This window comes from Colias philodice, chromosome 1 (assembly GCF_061535455.1).
Source record: "Colias philodice isolate Cphi_HAF_F1 chromosome 1, ilColPhil1 Martin Lab GWU primary, whole genome shotgun sequence".
Taxonomy (NCBI): Eukaryota; Metazoa; Arthropoda; class Insecta; order Lepidoptera; family Pieridae; genus Colias; species Colias philodice.
Genome location: NC_143086.1, coordinates 12,866,369 through 12,890,361, shown reverse-complemented (window position 1 = coordinate 12,890,361; position 23,993 = coordinate 12,866,369). Strand labels below are relative to the sequence as shown.

Genomic DNA, 23,993 nt, shown 5'->3' with positions numbered 1-23,993 from the left:
TGAGTGATGACCTATACAAACAAGGCATACCTACCAATTCTAGCGTCTAGGTCTATGCTTAGTTCTAATTGGGAATTTGAAGGATATTCTTATTTAGTTTTAAGTGTAATAGAAGCGTTAGCTTTCCTACTAGGTTTTCGGACTTCGGATGTTACTAGATACCTACTAGCAGTAAACAATAAATAAAAGGACCGATGAATGTTAAAGTGTTTTCGGCTTTAACTTTAAATTTCAGAATAAATGAAATGCAAATATTATTAAACCTATGGTTTTAATTGCCGCGTTGCCGCCACTAAAAACCACAGTGAATTTTATTCGGTGGTCAACTGCTATTTGCCTTGTAGTGGGAGTCTGATAAAGGCCAGGACCCTAGTCTTTTAGGAAGCGAAGAAAAGGCAAAAAGAGTATGACAATTGACACAATCAACGGGGTTGGAATCAGATTGGCGTGCATCCTAAAGGAACTTACAAGAAGTCTCCATACAAAACGTAGGTATACATACCTATTGTAGGAAAATTTTATGTCCTTATAATATTTTTTTTTTTCTATCAAATTGCAATGCCTTCCCTTAAGTAATTATATTATAGACAGTAAACGAGAAGTTATCAAATATTAAAAAAGCCCAAGAAAAACGTTCCCTGCATTGTTGTCCATATTATTATATTATCGTCATATCTATACCATCGATCGGTATCGGCTCACAAATCACAATCATTGAAATACCAATGAGCCAAAACTTCCATATGAGCGAAAACTATACAGGTAAAGTAACTACATGTGTATCTACCACGAAACCCAGAATATCTATGTGACATATTTTATGGAAAGACTTTTCTTTCTTTATTTTTGTCTGCCTCTTAGATACCCACAGATTACATGAAATTTAATAGGTACATTTACTTATTATTTGTTTGAATTTAGGCGTAGGCGTACTGTCCACGTAAACCGCACGTCATACGCACGCTATCGTCAATTGCCGATTGCTTGCATCTTGCGTAGAAACAATCAAATCTGTGTCCACGGAGCGGCAACGTCGCGTCCGCCTTTCGTCTTGCGTTCGTCATGCGGTGCGCGCGGCAGCATGTCACTACTCGACCGACTTGTAAGACGCAAACACCTGTTGTTTTGCTTTGTTGTTTTACAAAATGGCGGGCTCGGCAGTGAATTTCGTTCATATTATTGAACAATATCCTTGTTTATACAATAATAAATTACCAGAATACTCTAGAAAAGATATTACGGATAGAGCTTGGAGTGAAATTGCACAAAAAACAAACGTTTCCGGTAAGTAATAATATATATTTATTCAATTACACAGTGATTCCACTGCCAAGGCAGTGCACAGTCAGGTTTCAAAAAATAATTTGATAAATAGTTACGTAAACCATTTGGTGTATTTACAAAAGTCATATTAGGTATTAAAATCGGTTGTCTTTGTGATGTCGATTCATTGAATGTACTGATTTGGTACTGCACTCCTTCATGTTTACGTATGTAGTTATGTAAAATACATATGCATTTTATTACAGAAATTATAGTGGAGTATTTGCGACATGTAATAGACTTCAAAAGAATTTGAAATTTTTGTGACATCATTCCGAAAACACATTCAATTGTTTTTCGTCCACGACTCAATCTGTAGTTAAATATTCTTTTAACGTTGTCCAAGTTTCGCACTGAATATGGCCTCATTAAATATTTTTTCAAGGGGAATGCGTTGTCCCCAACAAAGTAATATGGAAATATATTTCCAGTTTCTCCATCGTTTGGTAAAGGTGATCCTAATTGAGGAATATTTAAACCACCTCTTTCTAGCCACCTTCCCAAAGCCGATGCCTGGAACACACCACCGTCACTATTTCTTCCAGCAAATCCACATTCTATAGCCGTAAAATAACCATCTGCGTCACAACATCCCAACAAAATAATGGAATGGTATCCTTTATAGTTATAATTTGCAGATCCTGTATTAGGATATTTTTGAATCCGTATGTGCTTTCCGTCTAGAGATCCCAGACAATTTGGAAGGTTCCATAGTGCGTAGTACCTGGTTGCAATAGCCTTCCATTCATCAGTTGTTGGCACAGGCATGTAGGTGTCTTTGAGTACGCCCCATATAACTTCTGTTGTCTCTGCTACAACTCGAGATATAGTGCATTCTCCTCGAGCAAAGTAAAATTGAAGTGCCCGAAAACTACACCCAGTTGATAGGTATCTGAAAAAAGACATATTGAATTAATTGCACATTGCTTTTCAGTGGCCGATTGTCAAACTAGGTGGAGAAATATAAGGAATGGATTTGTCCGCAGCCTGAAACCAACTCCTAGTGGTTCATCGACAAAGCAAAAGAAATTATACTACCTACATGAAGAACTACAGTTTGTTCTTCCTTTTGTGAAAGCAATTGTTCACACTGATGAACCGGGGAACATACCTGTGCCACCTGAGGTGAACACCGAAAATATTGAATCTAATTCTACAACTGACGAAGTCCCATGTACTCAAGCAACTACGAATACATTGGAAACGCCATCTTCTGGATCCGTCAATTCAAACACATTTAAGAAGCCAAAAATAAAAAAAGTTACCAACGAGGCTGACAAAGCATTTGTCGATTGGATAAAAAAAAAGAAATTAAGACAGACAGTGCTAGAAAAATGTTTTTACTAAGTTTGTTGCCAGACGTAGAAAATTTATCAGAGGAGCAAATGAGAAAGTTTAGAATCAAGGTTTTATTATTACTCGAAGAAATTCAGTCAGACCAATCACAGCAGCCACAGCAACATGGCAACCACTATTATCCAATACAGCAGTCACAACAATACAGGGACACCTATTCACCAATATCTTCTGTAGATTCTATTTCAAATTCATCGCTTCCTCCAGTATCTCCAATTAATTATTCTCGAATAAATGTAAATCTTTCTGAAGACTTATCACAACTGGAGAACTTTGAAAACTTGTAATGGGTACTTTAAAGTACCTACGTTTCTTTTTAATTTTTTTTTCTAATATTAAAATACATTTTTATTACAATAATTTTTTTTACTAGACAAGTACGTTATGATTATCCTACTAATATTACCAACAAAGGCGAAAGTTTGTAAGTACGGATGGATGGATGTTTGTTACTCTTTCACGTAAAAACTACTGAATGGATTTTAATGAAACTTTACAATAATATAGCTTCTAAATCAGAGTAACACCATAGGCTACAATTTATAAAGATATTGTGTGAATTGTCCAAAATATGAAAATGTCAAAAAAGCCCTAATCCTGCGCAGACGAAGTCGCGGGCACCAGCTAGTATTTATCTAAAATATAACTTACCTCAAAGTTATAAGTATCCTTTCTTCTGGACTGACACATTCTCGCATTGCAGTATTTCGTCTTTGTATATGTGGTGCAACAATAGAGACTAAATTTTGGTACGTATTTTTAGTCATTCGGTAAAATGATTGAAATACAGAATCATCTTCTGATAGCTCTCTGGCAGCAACAAATAATCTACAATTTATATTTCTTTCGATGTATGGATGAAGCCAGTACATTCTTCGCCTGTTTCGTCGTCTTCTAATGAAGTTGTATGCTATAATCACATCCTCATCATCACTTGACATTTTCCCAACGAAAAGACGTGCTTTCGCGATGCTACTTGAAAGAAAACTGAGAAGTTTTGTAGCGTGATTGACGATTGCATGACGATAGCGTGGACATAACAAATATGCAAAATACGCCTGCCGTCATTTGTAGGTTGCATGGATTCGTCATTTGACGCGTCCCTATGGTATGGCGCACCGCGCAGAATCGATCCCATTGTAAGTTGAATGGCGAACTAACGGCGCTGATAGTAGTTACCTAATAGGCGGGTAATTTATGACAAAATCGTTTCTTAGTTAGCTGGCCTTCTAACAAGAAATAATCATTATTTAGGAACCTAATCTGATTGTTAGCAAACACACTTTCGTATATATTTAGTAAGTATTACGGTAGGTATTACTAAAAAAAATAAAGAAGGTAAGTATAAGGAAATGGGAATAATATTGAAATAAAGCAAGTCAATGCAACAACAAAACTAAATGCAAGACGCGATGATTTCATTCAGTCAATACATTGTGTTAGGTTCATAGGTCTCACCGGTTTTGTAAACATTCAAGACTATTAAATATTTATCATTAAAGCATAAATTAATGTATACGGCATACGCATAAATGCATAATATTTCCTTGTTTCTGGTATTTATAAATTTTATTGGGGTTGAAATTCTACAGATAATCTATTTATTTGATCTACAGATCTAATAAATTTTTACCTGTTAGGTAGGTAGTAAAGTTTCGTCATAGGATGGTCATAGGTATAGGTATTATGTAGTCAAATAAATATATTAATATGGTCTTCAATCGATACTACTATTGTCGCTATAATTAAATAATTAAGTATATGCCTGCAAAGTGAAAACTGCAAACATTCTGGAAACGTGACGAGTAGATGCATATACCTACCTTATCCGTCCAATAAAGTATTACACGATAATATTAAAATGTCACGTAAACTGTCAAATACGGGCAATTAGAATAAGTTTTTAAAATGGTAGTTTTATAAATTATTCGACGAATATGTTTTAACCAGGGATTGAAAAATCAGCCCTTAAATGCTTAAATACCTACTAAACCCCACAGAACATATAAAAGAGGTTTTTATATGTTCTGTGCTAAACCCTCGTATAAGTGTGCTTTTTAAAATTCAATAGCAAAATTTAGAATCAGTAATATCAATTTATGATACCTACTAGTTATTGAAATATGTATATTTAAAATTTAAAAAGTAGCATTATTAGGGCAATATTAGATATTCCGAAATCTGATTAGAATTTCCACGTGATGTTATTAGGTATTTTGTAATAAATGCAAATTGCAAAGAATGCATATATATACGTAGATGATAATTTTTTACCTAGGTAACTAGATATATCTATAAAATAAAAAAATTGAGTCTATTCTGCAATGAATATTATGGTACCTATTTCTAAAGTCGGAAATAGGTAGATACTACCTACTGAGGTTATGTTGAATTAAATTTTTTATGTAAGTAGGTATATTTTAAGGATTGCAATGAAAGTGAGGAGCGCATGGGCCATGGACTGCAGCTGGTGGTTTGTAATAAATCATTATTTTTTATTTGTGTCTAGGAATAATTACCAACATGCGATGTGGTAGATATATATATTATATTCTCTCTTCAAATATTTTATTATACCTACTATTAGGTATTATAATTCAAAGGTGAGAGGGTAAATTAGGGAATAGGGACAAAGACCAGGGAAAGGAGAAAAAGGCTCTCAAGTAGGTATTTAAATAATTTTCAAAAGGAACAAATGGTCGAACAACAATGATTGGATCATGATTCTAAGAATAGGGTAAATACATCATGCAGGTCAAAAATAATAATTATTAAAATGTGCAAAGATTATAATAACGGCTTATTATACAATGTGCAGTTCATAAAAAGCTTATCAGTTATTTTATAAATAACTAAAAAGTTACCTTATTCTAATCCAAGCATATATTGAAATTGTGCGGGTGTTTCTAATTCACTTGTGCTTCAACTACCAACTTGTACCGTCATTGAAAAATTAGTCAAGGATACAAATGTAAAATAACATCCTTGGTATGAAACACGTGCTATATTTAGCCACGGTATCTTGCAATTCAAATGTTATCGCGTAAACACAACTCACACATTTGACACTTGGATTCAATACGGTCAACGTAATGAAATTATAATTCATGAGCTGTCTGACCGCATCGAAACCAAATCTTTGTAGTTATATTGTAATGAGCGAGTTACATTGTTGTTCTAATAAGAGTCAGTATTGTAGGAAGGGTTTGGTTGCAATAATAATTATACCTAAATAGAATAAATATGAGACTTATAAGAAAATTGACGCTTGTTAAATAATGCTAATGAGAAAATCGTTTATAACATAGGTATATTAATATTAGAATTTTAGGCTTCGTAATTATTACTGTAGGTAGTATTAATTAATTATATTATAAAGTTAAAAGCGTGGCATGGTTTTCATGCATGTCATTTAGTTAGTTAACATTTATTGTTGAAGCTTGAACGCAATTATACCAATGAGTGGAATAATAACAGCTTTTGTTTACCAACGATTTAATAAACAACACTGCATGCACATTGATAAAGGTCGCCCTCGCCACACACAGTGATCGCGTAATACCTCAAGTTCAATGACACCATTGACCGACTTGTAGGAAGGTATAACTAACGCCATCTCTTATCTCTGTATGAAACTGTTAATTACATTACGAGTTAGCTACTCACGTGAAATGACGTCCACCTGTCTAACTGACATTCGTGATATCCAAATAAATTGCACATGCACACACTACGATTATAGACTGTTGTTGACAAACAAACGACGACTCATGCAAATCGCGTCCACGACACAATCCTAAGCAAGGGCCCGGGCTGGACTGCCCGGGTATCGGAGCGGTCCTTTTCGTTCTTAGGGCCGATGCACGGCGCGCTCAGACATTGGTTGCTGCATGCGCCAATCGCGAGCCTCGCTCCGCTTCCTCGCCACTGGCTTAGCATCGCCGTGCGAAAAGCGGTGGGGAAATACGACACACTAATTCGCCTTCATTTGCTAATAATATCTTCATGACAATAAAAAACACTAAACGACAGAAATTTTGACATTTAATGGAAATTATATATTTGGATTCTGAATGTAACGCTGAATGTAAATATGTATCAAAATCAAGTTGCATAAATATATGAGTTGCGACCTTTTATAACGGAGCGCGAACGCTGCTCCCGCCATTCATTTCACACATAAATTGGCGTACGAGGCCACACCGCTCGAGGTAGACACCAATCGGCTTCAACCAATTTAATGCCTGATGATGTGATTTCTTCATAAAATGATGGAACTTTTATATTATTATTAAAAATGTTTCAAAAATTTATTTATTATTTATTTTTCTCATATTGATTTCATTTTGTATCAAATATTATTAGATGGTATATTTTAGTAAGTATGCCCTATTCTACGAGTACCGATCAATACGAGGTTACTTTTATCATTTCTAATTAGCTAGGTAAATAGTTAGATATAACCACACAAACAAACAAGCAAAAGCACTAAGTACCTAGGTATATCCCGCTATTCCAGGCCCTAATTTAAACTATGGGTACCTTAGGTTAAATACGTACTTATACTAAGTATAACTAGTAACTACTTACTCAATAAAGACACAAATATAGACCTTCCTACATTTATTAGACAAAAAATTAATAACAAAATAAAGTTGTCTGACTTTGGTGTATTTACCCTATCTTTTAGCGCTAATAATTTAATACCTACTTCATTGATGATATTACGGGGTCGCCCAAAATAAAGGATAGGCTCATGGGGCTCTCTTATTGGTTTTAAATTTTAATTTAATTAGAAGTAGGTACAAACAGAAACCGACTTAATAAAATGGATAATATCGTTTATTTTGATGTTTGAGGGTTCCTTGAAGTCTGCAGACTACCCCATTCGAATTAAAAATGTTTAGCTGATATTAAAAATGTTAATAGCTGATTCAATAGGATCTTGTGTTCTGCTCTCATTTCCAATGAAATTTTACTCATAATGCTGAGATCATAACTTTGTTGAGCGATATGAGATAAAACCACACTTAGTTTCACAACTAACCCATTGAACTGCTAATGAACTTTCATGCAGCGACGCAATTATTAGAGTTCTTGCGGTATGAATGTGTACCTAATAATATATGTCGAGTAGGTACAAATATATTGATATACCTACCTACAGCTACATCATGTATAGACCATTGCACTAAGCTTATTGATATAACCTACCCTAGACATGATTTTGCTAATTAAATTGAAATACTACGAGCAACTTCAGAAGCAAGCTTAAACTATAAAATAAGTACCTACCTACCTACGGCCTACCTAATGAGCGTTAAATCGTTGAAATTGGTTGTAGTGTTTTGAATATTCCTTGTTATCTTACATATACCTACCTACCTAAAGCCTACCAATTTCTTAAGGTAGGTACAGTACATTTTACAAATATAATATATTGGGTCAAATTTTAAATTATTTCTCATAAACATTTAGGTAACTTCTTAGTTACTGTTACTTATTTTTTCTTTGTTATTATAAATATCTAGGCTTGCAGAATGGTGCCTCGGAGGCACCATTCTTCTGTAACCATAAGAAAAATATGGGAAGAATAGGCTAATAATGCCATCAAAGCACTAAGTAAGTACCTATAGCTACTCCGGCTATTTATTAATAACACATATCTGCATTGTAAGGTTACACTAAGATGATACTAGGGGGGCTGATATGATTTAAAAGAGCAACTATGGAGTTTCTTGCCGGTTCTTCTCCATAGATACTGCTTTCCGAATCGGTGGTAAATGTAAAAATATGTATTGACGTTTCAAAAGTGCTTCTCGAAGAAGTCTAATTGAATAAATAAATGTTTGAGTTTGAGTTTGAGTTTAAGAAACTGATAAATGAAACAACAAAACACAATTTCACATTTATTCCCGTATTCTACATGTATGGCGTCGCTTCAGTAGCCACTTCTTCAGCAGGACAGGCGCATTTCATCTTCCTCCTCTCCGCCGTGGTGGCCGCTTCGCCAGCCGCATTGTTCATGTCCCACCAGATCGCACCGCCCAGAACGTTACGAAAGTAAGGTGGTACACTGCCTTCGCGGAGCAAATACCTGTATACAAACATCAGTTATTCAGTCAATCTATACTTATTACCTACTTAATATTATATAGTTGTAGAAGTTTGTTTGATTGTTTGTCTGAACGCTCTAATCTCAGGAACAACTGGTCCCATCTGAAAAATTCTTTCGGTGTTAGATAGCCCATTCAAGGAAGGCTATAGGCTATATAATAACATCATGCTAAGACCAACAGGAGCGAAGCCACGCGGGTGAAACCGCGGAGCGCAGCTAGTATTAAACATACATATTCACAAAAAGCCAGGGAAACTAGCTGGGTTTCGGAGATAATTTACAACACAGGCCAAGTGTAAAGTGATGTCGTAAACTTTTCATTCTAGCATTCTACTGCGCAGTAGGTAACTAATAGTAATCTGCAGTTTTCCCCCACCACTTGAATAAAAACAATGATGTTTAATAACAAAATATATATATTTTTTATCATTTGAATTCTTTGAATTTAATCACGACAAAAAAAAATCGTCTAATAAACGTCTGCAGCGGTTTACAAATTTTTATGAGCAGACCGTATATATTATGCTTTTTTATTGGTATTATTGATTACCTATTGCCTAAGTCAAATAATACGAATATCGCAAAAGACCACAACGTGTTGTGAATGTAGCAGTGAGCGTCTTTAGCTGTGGTCTTTAGTCTCTGAGCCCAGTTAGTAGTAGGTCCACCTAGGTATTATTATATAGGTAGGTATTTAGAGTAGCGTTTCAACTGGAAGCTTAACTCGCATACCTTGATATTAATCCAGACTATAACAATCTGCTTTCAGTGAAATCGGTTGCATAGTTATTGGTTACTAGCAAGAAATTATGTACCTACCATAGAGTTAGTTTCTGTGATCTGTGGTACCTACCTAGGTAATCGCCATTTACGTGTATTGAAATATGTAATTGGATTTAATATTACAAGGTTATATGAATGGGTTATTAAACTAATTGACTACACGTACCTAGTTCCTACCTACCTATCTACTAAATAAATCCTATCTGATGGTTAGTCGTAAATGTCACTTCTATTTCCAATCTTTTCATGCGTAAACAAATTCATTTTCTCTTAAGTTTCAGCATTTCTATTGCCCTTATGCCAAAGAAGCAGGGAATTTACTAACTTATAAAACTGTTCCTCCTTAAATTCCTCCCCTCGTCTCCGCCAGTACCTCTTCAAATTCGGACTCATCTCCTCGACAGCATTCACTTCTTGTAGCACGCTTGACTCTTCACCGGTCGACGTTTTCAATTCTTCTGTTTCCTCTTTAAGATTATAATGTACGTAAGGTATAATAAAATGCACTGTATCATGCCTTCTAGTTATACCTAGTTAGTGCATAGAAATGTTCAGTGTTTCTAGACTTAGATTAGCCGATTGAGTACCTACTTTTAGTAACGGCATCGCGGGTATTTTTTAAGATACATCTGCTACAAGTTTCTACTGATATAAAATAAAGTAGAAGAACTAGACCTACATTATTTTAATTCCCTTTACAACACTATCTACCAACGTCTTCTTTACTAAAGTTCAACTTTTATGCCCTAAATTTGTCGAAATTAAAATACGTGTATCTAACCATCCTCGATCTCCCCTTCAATAGAGATCTCATCAGGCAGTGGCACCGGCTTCGTGGTGATCGTGGCCTTTGCTCTGGATTGAACATCTTCAACCAATCTCATTTTCAAGTCTTCGTATGTCCTAATGATTTGATTTCTATAGTAAGATTACTAACACGATACACGTCACCTAGTTTTATTATTGCCTATCTAAATGTCTAGGACGATACTCACAAGACGCAAGCCTAGATAATAAATTTTCAAAACTTTGGAATCGTAGTTCCTAATTCCTTAGTTTTCGCGGTCCTGCGTAGGTAATTGACTTACTATACCTACTAACTCATATTATTATGTAAATTTAAGAACTATTTAGGTAGGTAGGTAGTTAGGTATGTGATCTAAAAGTTTTTTTTAAAGTGAAACTTTTATTACATCGTCTCAAACTTTTTGGTCTGTGTAGCGCATGTCGCGTGTATCGCGGCTGCCGAGTAGGTATACCTACTCGGCAGCCGACCGTCACGCGACATGCGCTACACAAAGCAGTGTTCGGAACCGTTCGAACAGTTTCACTTTTACCGTGGTTTCATAAAACCACACAACATTTTTTGTTATTAGTTTCAATTCATTCAGCAGGCTCGAAGTGATATTTTACTAATAAAAAAGTTAAACCTTTTTCCTTTTACTATGCAGCTAGAAATACGAAAATCTAACCTATGAGCGATAGCCTGTATTATACTATCCGTGCGTCTCTCGTCTTCCGGCCTCAAATCCATGATAGGAATATTGAGAATGGTTTCACTATCGCTTTCAATGACTTGACGATATCGAAGAATTGCACGCAAGAGCTCTTTACCACCTTTGAATTGTTCTCTTGTATTTTCGTTCCATTGCTGTTCTAATACTCTGAGGAACATTACTTTAGTATTATGAAAAGCTGAAGTTTCTTAATAAAACCGACAAGCAATGTAATTAATATAAAAATAACTAAATCATATATCTTTATAAATGTAGATGCACCAAGCATTTCAATACTCTGTCGGTAATAACAATCAATCTATTATTTAAAACCTAAATAGAAATTCAGACATAGGCATTCAGACGAAGTGATAATTAAGGAAATAGATGCAGGATTCTACAGATTATAAATAACATATAATCTTTTGTTTTAATAATCTTTATGGTTTTATTATTTGCTATTCGTCCTCCATTTATGCGCAAAGCCCAACAATGAACAATATTATATTTTGTTTTAATAATCTTCGTGAGTTTATTATATGCTCGTCCTGATTCCTCTATTAAATCGTGGTAAAAAGTAATTACCTAAATATGTAAGCTCGTGGTAACCTATCGGGCAGGACATTATCAGGTTTCTTTGGTTTCGGTTCAAATCTGCCATACGGTCTCATCCAGTGATAAAAACCTTTGCCGGTATCTTTTTTCAGATCCTTATAAGTCAGAAACTTTGGCTTGTCCGCTAGTTTAGATTCCATTAGCCATTTCTATACGAGTTATAATAGTTTAAATTAAATTCAAATGGATATAATTTTCAACTTATCTAGGCAAATTTTTTCTACAACACGTATAAGGTACCTCGGCCTCCGTCCGATGTACAGGTGACAAAATTGGTAACCTATTAAAAACTCGAATTTCTATTACCCGAATCTTAAAACCCCGAAAACGGTTGTTAGAACTTTTAAAAGACAGATGTAATGAATGACAAATTTTTAAAATTCCTTTTTTAATTTCCCAGATGAATCAATTTCCAGATGCACCAAAACCAGATTTTTAAAAAGTATTTTTTTGTTTCCCGTATTCTCATAATACAGATCTCATTATACCAGATTCTCAGAATACTTTTTTTTGTTTCCCATCGTACCATTTTCCAAATAAACTATTGCCAAATTTTCATAATCTTTTTATTTGGTTCCCATATAATCGTATAACAGATAAACTATTGCCAGATTTTCATAATCTTTTTATTTGATTTCCATACAATCGTGATTATACCTTTACTATCGACTGAAAATAAACATTGTCAGTAAGTAAATTTATTGTTTTACTTGTCCATTACAGACCGGTTTTAGTGTCAAAGTCGACTCAGTAGGTTAGGTTTGAACTACGACCCCCACGCTAGAACTGACTCGCTATTGTTTTATTTGCCCATTACAGGAAGGTTTAAGTGTCAAATTCGACTCAGTAGGTTAGGTTAGGTTTGAACTGTGACCCCCCATGCACGAGCCGAGCGAGCGAAGCGAGCGTGCCTCGGCAGCGGCCGGCGAGTGCCAGAACCGACTCGCTATTGTTTTACTTGCCCATTACAGAAAGATTTAAGTGTCAAATTCGACTCAGTAGGTTAGGTTAGGTTTGAACTGTAACCCCTCACGCACGAGCCGAGCGAGCGAAGCGAGCGTGCCGCGGTAGCGGCCGGCGAGTGCCAGAACCGACTCGCTATTGTTTTACTTGCCCATTACAGAAAGGTTTAAGTGTCAAATTCGGCTCAGTAGGTTAGGTTAGGTTTGAACTGTGACCCCTCACGCACGAGCCGAGCGAGCGAAGCGAGCGTGCCGCGGCAGCGGCCGGCGAGTGCCAGAACCGACTCACTATTGTTTTACTTGCCCATTACAGAAAGGTGAAAGTGTTAAAATCTATTCAGTAGGTTAGGTTAGGTTCGTGCTGCGACCCCCTGGAAGGATTTCGTTTCGCTGGATATCGTTTATTTGAATTTCAAAAATCTGGACATTGTTTGTCTGGATATCAATTAACTGTATTTCAAAAATTTGTGTTTTAAAAATCTGGCTTTCGTGCATATGGATTACGGTCATCTGGATTTTGTGCATTTAGATTTCGTATGTCTGGAACTCATTCGTCTGGATTGTAAAACGTCGTACAAATAAAGAAATGGGCAAATGAAATTCGGAGTTGCGATTATATGGCAAACAAAACTTCGAAATTTTAAAATTCGGGGTTATGAAAAAATGTCCAAACGTTTTCTGGATTATGATATTCGGAATATTAAAATTCGAGATTAAGATAGGTAACCGACAAAATTGATACAATACTTCGACTGTCTCCGAAAGTGTTATAACGGTTAATTGAACACCATGGTTGCCATCGGCACGCTTGTTTGTACTCTTCTATAATTGATCGGTGGACTAATTCTGAACACGTCAAATCACTAAAAAGAAAATTAGATTTAAACAAATTTTCTGACTGCTTAGTACTTCAAAATTGTTTTTAACTAACCGTTTCAGGATGAAAAACCTCATATTTTTTGTTTCATACATCTGCTTACACTTCCCATGAGATAACATTGAGCTTTCTGATTTAATCGGGGGAATCTTCGTCTCAATATTATTAGCAGAACCTACGAGCTGACTCGTTTCTTCACCAGGAATTATTTCTTCAGATGAAGTGTCATTGCAAATATTGATATTACCTTCATCATTTACGACAATTTTCTTGCAAAAAGAATCTTCCATTTTTAACCAATTGCGATGAATTTGACTAACACTACACATATCTTCTGATTTAATCTTTACAGTGCAAGTAGTTTTACACTGACAATCTACACAAGCTTCATAGTTTATATTTAAATATTCACCATTAAAATCAGCGCTTGTTACATTATCTAGTAAGAATTCGCAATTGTTGTTTTTACATAAACTAATGCTCGAACTATTAGGAGAATCAATTGTTACTTTCCCATTCGATTTGTTAATTGTAATCGTTGTAAAATTTGGATGCTCTATAGTAAACATAAGTTGAATAGAAACATATCCGTCTGAACGTTCCTTCTTATCTCTTTTCTCCTCTTCTTCAATTTTCTTGGACATTCCACTTACATAGCTACTGCTACCTTCTTGTTCAACATTATAACTTTTCAGTGAATCAGAAGCTTTAGATTTTAAAGTATCTATTTCGGCAGTATCAGAATCTATCATTGCAAAATATTCCAATTCTTCTTCGTTCCACTCTGGGTAAACTTCGTCTTCAATGAAACACTCCGTAACAATGCGAGTATTGTTTGGAAAAGTAACAATTTGTACACCATCTTTATTTAACAAAACGTTTGTTCCATCCATTCTTCTTGAAAACACTTCTCCGAGGCAATAGTCTGTTGCTGTTCTTATAAGGAGTTTTTCTATAAATAATGATTTATCATTAATCCATCTTTCTTTTACACCATTTGTATCAATTGTTTCAAATTCTTCAATAATCAATTCGTACTCTAGGGGTTTCATATCCATGTGATCATCGTCAATTATAACGTTTTTAGATGACTTAGAAGATGCTTTACTAGGCTTTCCCTTCTCTTTGCTTTTATCTTTACCTTTCTTGGTTTTTTCAGAGCTGGTTTCACTTAAAAATTCGTCTAAATCGGTACAGACGGGTTGTTTTACACATTTTGTTATATTGATATAGGATCCATCCGGACGTAATACCTCTATATTACCACAAGCATTAAAGACAACTACTTCGCCATTTAAACTTACGCATCGGTTTTCTTCATTTAAATACGGTAATTGAGTAAGATAATGCTGCTTAATATGTGATATCTCGTGAGAATTATTTTCGTGAACTGTTTCCGTAATCTGGCCATTAGGCCATGTCACAATAAGGGAATAAAAAGATTTCGTTTCAAAAAACTGAGGAACCGTCGCGCTTAATTTTGAAGACATATTTGGTGATTTAACTGTACTTTCCCTTGGTTTATGTGTTTCTATTGTAGAAACAGCTACCGTGGGAAGGGGCAGTTCATAATGCTGTTTTTTAACATAAATAATAACGTTATCTTTGCTGACAATTCTAAAAGATTCACAATCGTCAATAACATCGGAACTTATTAAATCCCCCAGCATTTTGTGCATCCAGAATTCATTGCACCCATTACCAGGAACTATTTTTAAACTTATATTTTCCACGTTTTTTGGTATAATCAAGGAATATGACGTAGATACCTGTGTACCGTCTTTTGAGAAAAATATTGAATCTTTACCAAATACCTCCACTCTTCTGTCACCTAAGTCGTAACCAGAGAAAGGCTTTTTTGGCATATCTTTAAGTAAAGCAGATTCTGTATGGAAGCTTTTTCTTGCATTCTTAGGAGTTGATGCAGCGGGTGATTTAGTTTTCTTACTACTTTTAGATTCAATATCACTCTCCGACGGCGTCTTTGCAGCTTTTTTCGAGACAGAGGTCTGGACAACACTTTCCTCGGGTGTAGCTTCTTCAGCTTCTAATAAATCTTTATGTTTAAGAGATCCTTCCATCAGAAGCTCCAATTGAACCTCAGAATTATCAACACAAGATTGTATTGCCATATCTCCATTTGATACTTTTAATTCTGACTGTGACTTTAACGCCATTCGTTGATCATAGATTTGTTCTTCCTTCTTAATCCATTCATATTGTTCCTCTAGCACAAAATCGAAAAAATCTTGTAGACATAATGGCGTAGGTAAGTGACATCGCCATTCGTCACGCGAAATACCATCTGAATCATGACTATTAAAGAACATCATGATAAAACAGTCTGTTACCTCACAATACTTGTAATCTACGCAATTAAACTTATTGAATGCATCGGACATCATTTGAAATGCGCATGTCCCAGAAAAGTCTTCAAAATATTCAAAATCATCTAGTATATGATTTATGGGTTTCTGATTAGCTATTTCAGCAGCTGAAACTAATTCACTTATATCTGGACATTCAAATAGAAATTTAATACGATATATTTCATCATCGCTAATTTTCGTTTTCAGATTGCTCTCCGTGGATTTAACCATGGATGGAAATGATGGACTGGTTGAGCTACATTCACGGTTAAAAGAAGGACACGTTAACAATGGTTCAGCAAGTATACTCCGCTTAAGGTACACCTTTTTAAATTCTGATATTGTACTAAGTGGTATATGCATCTTTTTTAAGGAACTTCTGTTGTTAAATAATTTACGACAAGCTAAAATATGCAAAAGTCTGTTCAACTCTGCGGTCTCCACGTCATTTCTTTCGAAACATGATAAGAGAACATTAACATGAAATTGTATCTTAGCTTCTAATTCACCACTCGGATAATCGTGATATTGCCACAGTCTATTAGTAGGCAATCCGTATAACATACATCGAACTAAATTATCTAAATTGATATTTCCTAAATGAAATGTGTTATACTTAACGATGTCTCCAAAATTAATTACTACAGGATTTTTATGCGTTTCATACTCTTCTCCGTAAGTTATGCGATATGATTTATTCTTAGCATCGCTGTTACAAAGAACTTTAAAGACGTCGCTTACAAAATTTTCGGCACGTTTTGCTTTAGTATCCTCTTTTGAATTATCATGAGGTTGATTCAAAGTTAAAGCAGTTGATAATGATGTTTGACTAGTGTTTTCATCAAAGTGTTCGCTTCTACAAACTGTTTTTAAAACATTATCTAATGTCGTGTAGATAGTGGTGCTCTCAAGAGGTATATCGTCGATTTGTTGAAAGTAATTATTTTCGAATCTTTTATCTTTATCATCATCAGGAACATTAATAATATCTATGTTATCCAAATAATGCAGATGTTGTCTCGTCAAATCTTGAATATCATACATAAGGAAGCACAATTCATCGTATATTTTTTCTGGTTCTCCTGATAAACTTTCGGCATCCCAGTAGGGAGGCGAGTATATTAGAAATGCTGTAGATTTAAAATAATCTCCTGTTTCAGACTGTATTCTTAACTGTTGCAAATCGTCCCAAAATTTTAAAGACTTTTCTATTAAAACTTCGGTTTGACTTTGCCCTCGTTTTGTTGCTCGAAATAAGCTCGATGGTACTTTAACTGCAGTTGGATTAATTCTTATTTGGACTATAGCTCTCAGGGGTATTCCAATTTTTATAAGGCTTTCTGCAAGGTATGGTTCTGCAAAACCAGTCACTGCAACGTAAATATTTGGACCATCAGTAGGATAGTCATCAACATAAACTTTATCTCTCCATTCCTCTCCCCTTACCCGAAGTAATGTATTATATTTCTTTCCCTCGTCTAGTTCAGGTAGTTCAGGAACCTCTGGTTCTCCCTTTTTACCTTTTCCCTTTGCAGGCTCTGGAGGTGGCTCAGCAGGTTCTGGAGGTTTGACAATAACCGTGCCTCTTACTTCAGCCCTATTTATCATCGTCGTAGATTCTCTTTTCATTCCCTCTCTTACTTCTAATCTCTGACGTTTGATAAAAAGATACTCATCCTTCATTTTAAGAATAAGTTTCTTTATTATAAGTGCTAAAATGTCAGGTGGGATGTCTCTTTTTTCTTTAAGATAAGCTTGACCTTCTTCAAAGACTCGAAGATTTTCATCTTTAACTTTTTTCTCGCCTCCAAGTTGGTTAACCATGAAAATAGTCTCAGTTTTACAAATGTTTTTGATAACAAACCTTCGTTCTTCAGCGGCAAAGACTTCAAACTTGTTTAAGTAGAGTCGATCTTGATCACTACCTGCTGCTTCCATTATTATGACTTTAACTTTCCAATTATCGTCATCCAGTGGTGCTTCTTCAATTAAAGTTCTCCAATAGTTTTCATCATTGGTATCCTTACCTTTTTTAGGACCCATGCTTAAAAGTAGCAATAAATGAGCTAAAGGTACCTGCTGAAAGAATCACTCCTTTATTTGTATTTCTCACAAACAACATTTCAGATTTTGACATCTCACATTGGAATTGTTTAAAAAATTATAATAGATGTTCTTTATGGCGCGTTTAACCGTAAAAAAAAGGATTTACTTACAAGTCAGATAAAAAAAAATGTACCAACCTTTAATAAAGTTGTGAATAATGTCAACAAGGTCTATAAAAAATTGGACCATGTATGCTGAATGAGGCTGATTGATTTACATTACACAGCTGAATGATTTACATTAAACATGGAGGAAGATTTCGCTAAACATTTGCTATGCATATTCGCTTAAGTCGAAATTGTAAATTCGCGCTTGGCTATTTTATATGATGAATAATAAGGCCAAATAAGCCATATTGATTCAAGTATGAAAATATATAATTACATAACATTTTGTATTATAATTGAAACGATTCTTCTGTAAACTTCAGTTCTTTTCATAAACTTAAATAGTAACTGAACAAGTTAAATAATCACAGTAATTAATATTGGGTATAATTAAAACAAAACATCATGCTAACAACTATAAATCCATATTTATTATCATTGGTCTCAAACAAGTTTACTAGCACCATATCACTTATATTATTATATTTCAGGTAAATGTTTTTCTATCCATGATTTTATTATATTTAAGCCTCTTGAATTTAGAGAATGTCCCAATCTATCCATAATATGGAATTCTCCTTGAACACCGAGAGCTTTTAACTGATTAAATGTTGTTTGGCCCCATGACAAATCTACTAAGTCATCTACATTCCCATGTATTTGAAGTAGAGGTGGCACTGAAAATAAAATGGTGAAAAACATCCATAAATAATGGTATAAATATAGTTTGGACTAATCTATACTAATATTATAAAGCTAAAGAGTTTGTTTGTTTGAACGCGCTAATCTTAAGAAATACTGGTCTGATTTGAAAAGTTATTTCGGTGTTGGATAGCCCATTTATTGAGGAAGACTACATATCATCATGCTAAGAGCAACAGAAGCGGAGAAACGCGGGTAAAACCCGCGGAGCGCAGCTAGTCTAAAATATGAATTAATATTGTATCCAATAAAAATAGTGTTTCTTAGTAGCAACTATTACCTTTGTCATTCTTTTTAATTTCTCGATAAACAGCTGAGTTCTCATTGAGAAATGAGCTGAAAGCAAAGGCGCCTGCAACATTGGGTTCCCATCTGTATGCAGTGTGCAGAGCTAATGCACCACCCATTGAAAATCCACCTGAATATAATCAAAATTTCACTTTTTAAATAATGTTTAATATACAATACTTGAAAAATATGTACTTACTATTACTAAAAATTTTGCATTTCACTATAAGTAGTTTAATTTTATTTCATACAATTACTTCAATCAAATAATATAGAAAACTAGATAATTGCAATCATTTTCAATTAAATACCTGGAATTTATTTAATTAATGATTTCCAATGTAAGTATATTAAGTGTTAGCAATAGATAGTAAAGAGCACATTCATTGTTATTACCTACAATTATTCTGTTAACAGGTATTCCAGATTCTGTTTCCTTCTTTATGAGATTCCGTACTTCTACTTCTATTTGTGCCAAAGAATTATCTACTTCCGGAACATTTGGGCTAATGTCCATCCGATCAAACCATACATTGCTCTTTTGACCACCAGCTGGCGTGTATGGTTGTAAAGGAGCAGTTGGGTATAGGATTTTTATTTGGGGAAATGAAAAATTTTTAGACAGTATTTGAACCCATTCCTTTATATGATCTCCAGTTGCGCCTGAAAAGTTAAATTTAACATTTATAACATGTGTAATATTCAGCAAATTAAGTAATTTTTTTTATAAGAATACGTGTTAAAAATATGTTTCAATAATGTTCAATTTCATTTTATCAATGGTTAAGGTATTTCATACAAGATGACAGATGTAGCTGGAATCTGTTTAGATTACTGTTATCAAAAATATATTAAACAATTTTTACATGTTAAGATAACCCCAATGTACCCAAAAATACGAGTGTACTTTACCTGATCCATGGAAAAATATGACAGTGCCAGTATGTTTGGTTCCAGAATTTTTTGTTAAATGGAGCGCTCCTAACCTAGACATCATTGAATGTACTTAATTTCTGTTAGACTATTTACGAAAATATAACCAATTGTGAATAGTATGCAGTATAATAATTTGGTATGTATTTTTATGGATATTTAAAACGCTTGGTATAAGTTTTTTAAAAACTTATGACAATAGTTTTTATTTTTTATCGCTAATTATTATAGTCCAAAAAAAAAATAAGATTTCTATCATGCAGGCACAGTCAGTTGTCAAAAATCAAAATATGTCAATTAATGTCAATTGTTATTGACAGTTTGTTTATGATCATTCTTGCAAAACAATATTTCTTATCTGTTGAATACCCGATATCACAGAACATATTATTGATGATTTTATTTCAACGTGATTTCAACATTATTATTCACTAGCGGTCCGCCCCGGCTTCGCCCGTGGTACATATTTCGCAATAAAAAGTAGCCTATATCCTTTCTCGGGTATCAAAATATCTCCATACCAAATTTCATGCAAATTGTTTCAGTACTTTAGGCGTGATTGAGTAACAGACAGACAGACAGAGTTACTTTCGCATTTATAATATTAGTATGGATTATTTATCGAAAATATATTATTACGTATTCTTTGGTAATTAGAAGTTACAAAATTATTAGGCGGTTTCCATAAATGACAACAACACGAGATGCAGTGTGAGTAAATTGAATGATTTAGGGTGCTTATCCACGAGAGATGTGCTATGCAGTTTATGCTACGAAAATTTAATATAGATATGCTATGAAACTATTTCTATATTATGACCGTTTCCACCAATGTTAAGCTATGTAGCGGTGCTAGTACGATGTACTATTAAGATGCGCAGCTAGCACGCATCCACAGGTCGCATTCATAGAACATATTTTAACCATAGCACGGATCCGAAGCACACAACCATAACACGCCAACCATTTTTTTTAAGGAAGGATCCTAAAAAAAAAGATATTATCTTAAGACGTTGCATTGGAAACTCAAAACTTTATTTTTCACGAGTAAATATCTATTTTATTATATATTTATTTTAACTGAGAAAACTTTGTGTCGTTTTGTTGCAGTTTCTATTGTTAATATGTCGTAGCTTATTTAGGCATTTTACCATTACTTGTAACTTAGCCAGGCCGTAAATTAAATGGCGCCCTTTATCAAAGCCCTTGAAAGGTAATGAAACATTGTTATTATATATTTTATAAACTGTTAACCTTTAAACAGAGTTTATTGACAATTGTTGCCTAATGAATACAAGGCTTAAAATGACTGATTATGCTAAACTTGGCTGTGACTTGTGAGATCCATTAAAAGTTATTCCGGTTTCATATAAGTATATATTTTACGAAATTTAAATAATTTTCAATACTATTACCTACTACAATTACAATACAAAAGTAATAAATACTAGTTACATTTGAGTTTCTTTAATATTTCTTGTCCCGAGAATTTATAAGATGTGAAGAATAATAATTAATAGCTTAACCCTCAGCAAAACAACGTAGTGTTTTCTTATTTTCATGACCGAGGTGTTTTGCGTGAACATAGTTAGAACTTTTGCTGTCTGTTACATCAATAGTATTAAGCAATGCTATCGATTCTCGCAATAAAACTTTTTCTTTCTCTTCGTTATTTAATGGTCTGGGTTTGCGAGTTGGTTGCCAATGAAATTTGTGTTTCTTCTCTAAATTTTCTTTTAGGTGTTGATTATGAGTATGTAAAATATTTTCAATTCCAATTACAACTTTATACTCATTAGGCGCTGGACTTTGTTGATAGCGGCTACGAAATCTTGGCGATCTAAATAACGGGCCACGGCTAACAGCTGGGTAACATTCAGGTGGAGTTAAATTATAATAAGCGGGTCCTGGAGTTTTCTCTTTCGCATGTATCGGAATCCAGTTATACCACGGAAGAAAACGGCCTTCAGAAGAGAAAAATGGAGCGGCTCTCTGTAGCTTCATAAACCTTTTTATTCTTATGTTTGGCGAAATTGTATTTACGGACTTAAGGCCAGCTTTTGTCAAAGGTTTCATTCTTGGGACGACTGATTTGAATTGCCATGTGGGTGTTGGCTTTGGTTCTTGTTTTTTGTTTTTATCAATCAAAGATTCATTATCAATTACCACTTCATCATCAATATCTTCAGGTTCTTTTTCTTTAAATCTTTCTGTTGATATCAGAAATGGTGCTTTTGTGCAACGAATGAACTGGCATGGTTTATAAACTGGATTGTAGGATGCAGGACTTGGACCTTCTTCTTTACGTGGTTTTAATCGAACCGCCTTAACACCAAAGGGTGCTGGAGCTGGCAAAATGGCTTGACATATTTTTTTAGGAGCTTCAGGTTTATCAAAGTCTCGCTTGACCCAATATTGGGCTGGTCCCGGACATATGTTAAACTGCGATGTCATAAACCGAGCAGCTTTTGGTCCAAGGAAACTTAAATCAGTACCTTTTGGTAGTGTTGGACTATAAGAACTCGGTCCTGGTAAATTTTCTAGTATATTTCTTCGCTGTACCATTTCTATAAAACGCAACTGCTTTGTAGTTTTTCGTTTAAATGCTCGTACTCTCTCAGCGCAGATTTCATTAAAGGAAGGTTCATGTTCTAATATGTAATGTGCAGGACCGGGTGTTGTGTCCATACAGGTTTTAGATATTTTGGATGTCCAACGACTCCATTTGCATCCTCTATAAAAGGCTGTAGATTCATTTATATTAGTGTCATAAAAAGGAGGACATTCTTTATCGGGCATAATAAAAATTCGTTTTTTGGAACCATCCGGAAGGACGGCATAGCCATGATCTCTCTTAGATGGAGCCGAAATACCATCTCCTAGCTGAGATCTAGGTGGGGCGCCTTTAAAAAGGACTCTTGGTTTTTTTGATTGACATAATACTTCTGGAGCATTTTTTTCTTCCTCTTCACATTCACATACATTTGGATCTTTACATTCACACAAAAGATCTTCTAACATGCTTGAATTGCTTTTTTCATAGGAAAATCTTGGAATTTTTGACATCATTGCAGTGCAATTGGGAATTTTAGGTTTTATATCACTAGAATATATAGCGTGGGTCCATATAACTGATCCAGATTTTATTTTCCTTTGGGAATTTGCTAGAAAAGGTGCTTTATTAGGTTTGATCATTGGTCTATTCATATTTTGATATGCCCCAGGATCAAGCAGTCTATAATATTGTGGTGCATCCGAAAATCTTTCTTTTGTATTGTAAGCCATTTTTGAGTATGTTTTTAATGTATCGAAATAATAAAAAATAATAGAAATTTAGGTATGCTGTTAAACTTAACAAAACTTTGAAATATAACGAAAAATGACGGGATTTTGACGTGGCAGTTGGCACATTGATTTTTTATCAAGTGGATACATTATTATTGTATTGCTAATTTTTAAATGAGCTTTGTTAATCGGTGTTATTTCGGTGCTTGATTTCTATATTATTTACAAATATGTTTTTAAAACAGAACACGTTCTGTAATCTGTACTCACATATTTTAATCCGGTCAAATTAAGCTTGAAAATAGTATTGAAATAAGGATAATTCCGGGAAAGCCAAATTTTGGTGAGGAGCTGGAGTGTACCTTAGCAAATAAAAATTGAAAAGTTCGTTGTTCGTTCGTTCGTTGAAAAGATCAGTTTTTCTCGAAAACTGTAAATTAAAAAAAAAGATGCCTCAAATCAAATTTCTAGATCTTATAATTCTCTACAAAAATGGTCTCTATGATTTTTTATGTCTCTATGATAAGCACACATGGGATAAGTGGGGACTTTTCAATTTTTATTTGTTATGGTACACTCCAGCTCCTCACCAAAATTTGGCTTTCCCGGAATTATCCTTATTTCAAATGCTTGACTTGACCGGATTATTTTGTGAATGCAAAAAGAAAACTTA

The 23,993-nt window shown here is 34.4% G+C and overlaps 4 protein-coding genes across 4 annotated transcripts; 1 reads left to right on the top strand and 3 right to left on the bottom strand.

The window, feature by feature from the left end:
- The first annotated feature begins 967 nt into the window (after positions 1 to 967).
- On the top strand, positions 968 to 3,562 carry LOC149491429 (uncharacterized). Its single transcript, XM_089700312.1, has 3 exons — positions 968 to 1,284; positions 2,258 to 2,567; positions 2,606 to 3,562. The coding sequence occupies exons 1-3, from the start codon at positions 1,146 to 1,148 to the stop codon at positions 2,964 to 2,966; spliced, it is 810 nt and encodes a 269-aa protein (XP_089556438.1). The 5' UTR covers positions 968 to 1,145; the 3' UTR covers positions 2,967 to 3,562.
- Positions 3,563 to 8,599: 5,037 nt separating this feature from the next.
- Positions 8,600 to 17,945, bottom strand: LOC149491428 (uncharacterized). Its single transcript, XM_089694543.1, has 8 exons — positions 13,585 to 17,945; positions 13,385 to 13,516; positions 11,932 to 11,971; positions 11,662 to 11,840; positions 11,053 to 11,244; positions 10,362 to 10,483; positions 9,906 to 10,047; positions 8,600 to 8,776 (listed from the first exon to the last, which is right to left on the bottom strand). Exons 1-8 carry the CDS (start codon positions 17,940 to 17,942, stop codon positions 8,602 to 8,604), a joined length of 5,340 nt encoding a protein of 1,779 aa, XP_089550669.1. The 5' UTR covers positions 17,943 to 17,945; the 3' UTR covers positions 8,600 to 8,601.
- A 570-nt stretch (positions 17,946 to 18,515) lies between these two features.
- LOC149491427 (lysophospholipase-like protein 1) lies at positions 18,516 to 20,303 on the bottom strand. The gene is made up of 4 exons (XM_089699611.1): positions 20,015 to 20,303; positions 19,499 to 19,765; positions 19,095 to 19,232; positions 18,516 to 18,789 (listed from the first exon to the last, which is right to left on the bottom strand). The coding sequence occupies exons 1-4, from the start codon at positions 20,097 to 20,099 to the stop codon at positions 18,593 to 18,595; spliced, it is 687 nt and encodes a 228-aa protein (XP_089555737.1). The 5' UTR covers positions 20,100 to 20,303; the 3' UTR covers positions 18,516 to 18,592.
- A 1,253-nt stretch (positions 20,304 to 21,556) lies between these two features.
- Positions 21,557 to 23,320, bottom strand: LOC149491426 (uncharacterized). Its single transcript, XM_089700300.1, has one exon. It carries the CDS (start codon positions 23,318 to 23,320, stop codon positions 21,557 to 21,559), a length of 1,764 nt encoding a protein of 587 aa, XP_089556426.1.
- Between the last annotated feature and the right edge of the window lie 673 nt (positions 23,321 to 23,993).

Excerpts from the sequence above, each read along its gene's own strand:
- LOC149491428 (XM_089694543.1), bottom strand. The coding sequence starts at position 17,942 with ATGGGTCCTAAAAAAGGTAAGGATACCAATGATGAAAACTATTGGAGA. Across the intron at positions 11,841-11,931 it reads TACATCGGACGGAGGCCGAG|AAATGGCTAATGGAATCTAA; the intron begins GTACCTTATACG and ends TAACTCGTATAG. Across the intron at positions 10,048-10,361 it reads TGAAGGGGAGATCGAGGATG|AGGAAACAGAAGAATTGAAA; the intron begins GTTAGATACACG and ends ATAATCTTAAAG.
- LOC149491429 (XM_089700312.1), top strand. The coding sequence starts at position 1,146 with ATGGCGGGCTCGGCAGTGAATTTCGTTCATATTATTGAACAATATCCT. Across the intron at positions 1,285-2,257 it reads ACAAAAAACAAACGTTTCCG|TGGCCGATTGTCAAACTAGG; the intron begins GTAAGTAATAAT and ends ATTGCTTTTCAG. Across the intron at positions 2,568-2,605 it reads AATTCAAACACATTTAAGAA|CATTTGTCGATTGGATAAAA; the intron begins GCCAAAAATAAA and ends AGGCTGACAAAG.
- LOC149491426 (XM_089700300.1), bottom strand. The coding sequence starts at position 23,320 with ATGGCTTACAATACAAAAGAAAGATTTTCGGATGCACCACAATATTAT.
- LOC149491427 (XM_089699611.1), bottom strand. The coding sequence starts at position 20,099 with ATGATGTCTAGGTTAGGAGCGCTCCATTTAACAAAAAATTCTGGAACC. Across the intron at positions 19,233-19,498 it reads TGTTAACAGAATAATTGTAG|GTGGATTTTCAATGGGTGGT; the intron begins GTAATAACAATG and ends GATTATATTCAG. Across the intron at positions 18,790-19,094 it reads AATTAAAAAGAATGACAAAG|TGCCACCTCTACTTCAAATA; the intron begins GTAATAGTTGCT and ends TTTTATTTTCAG.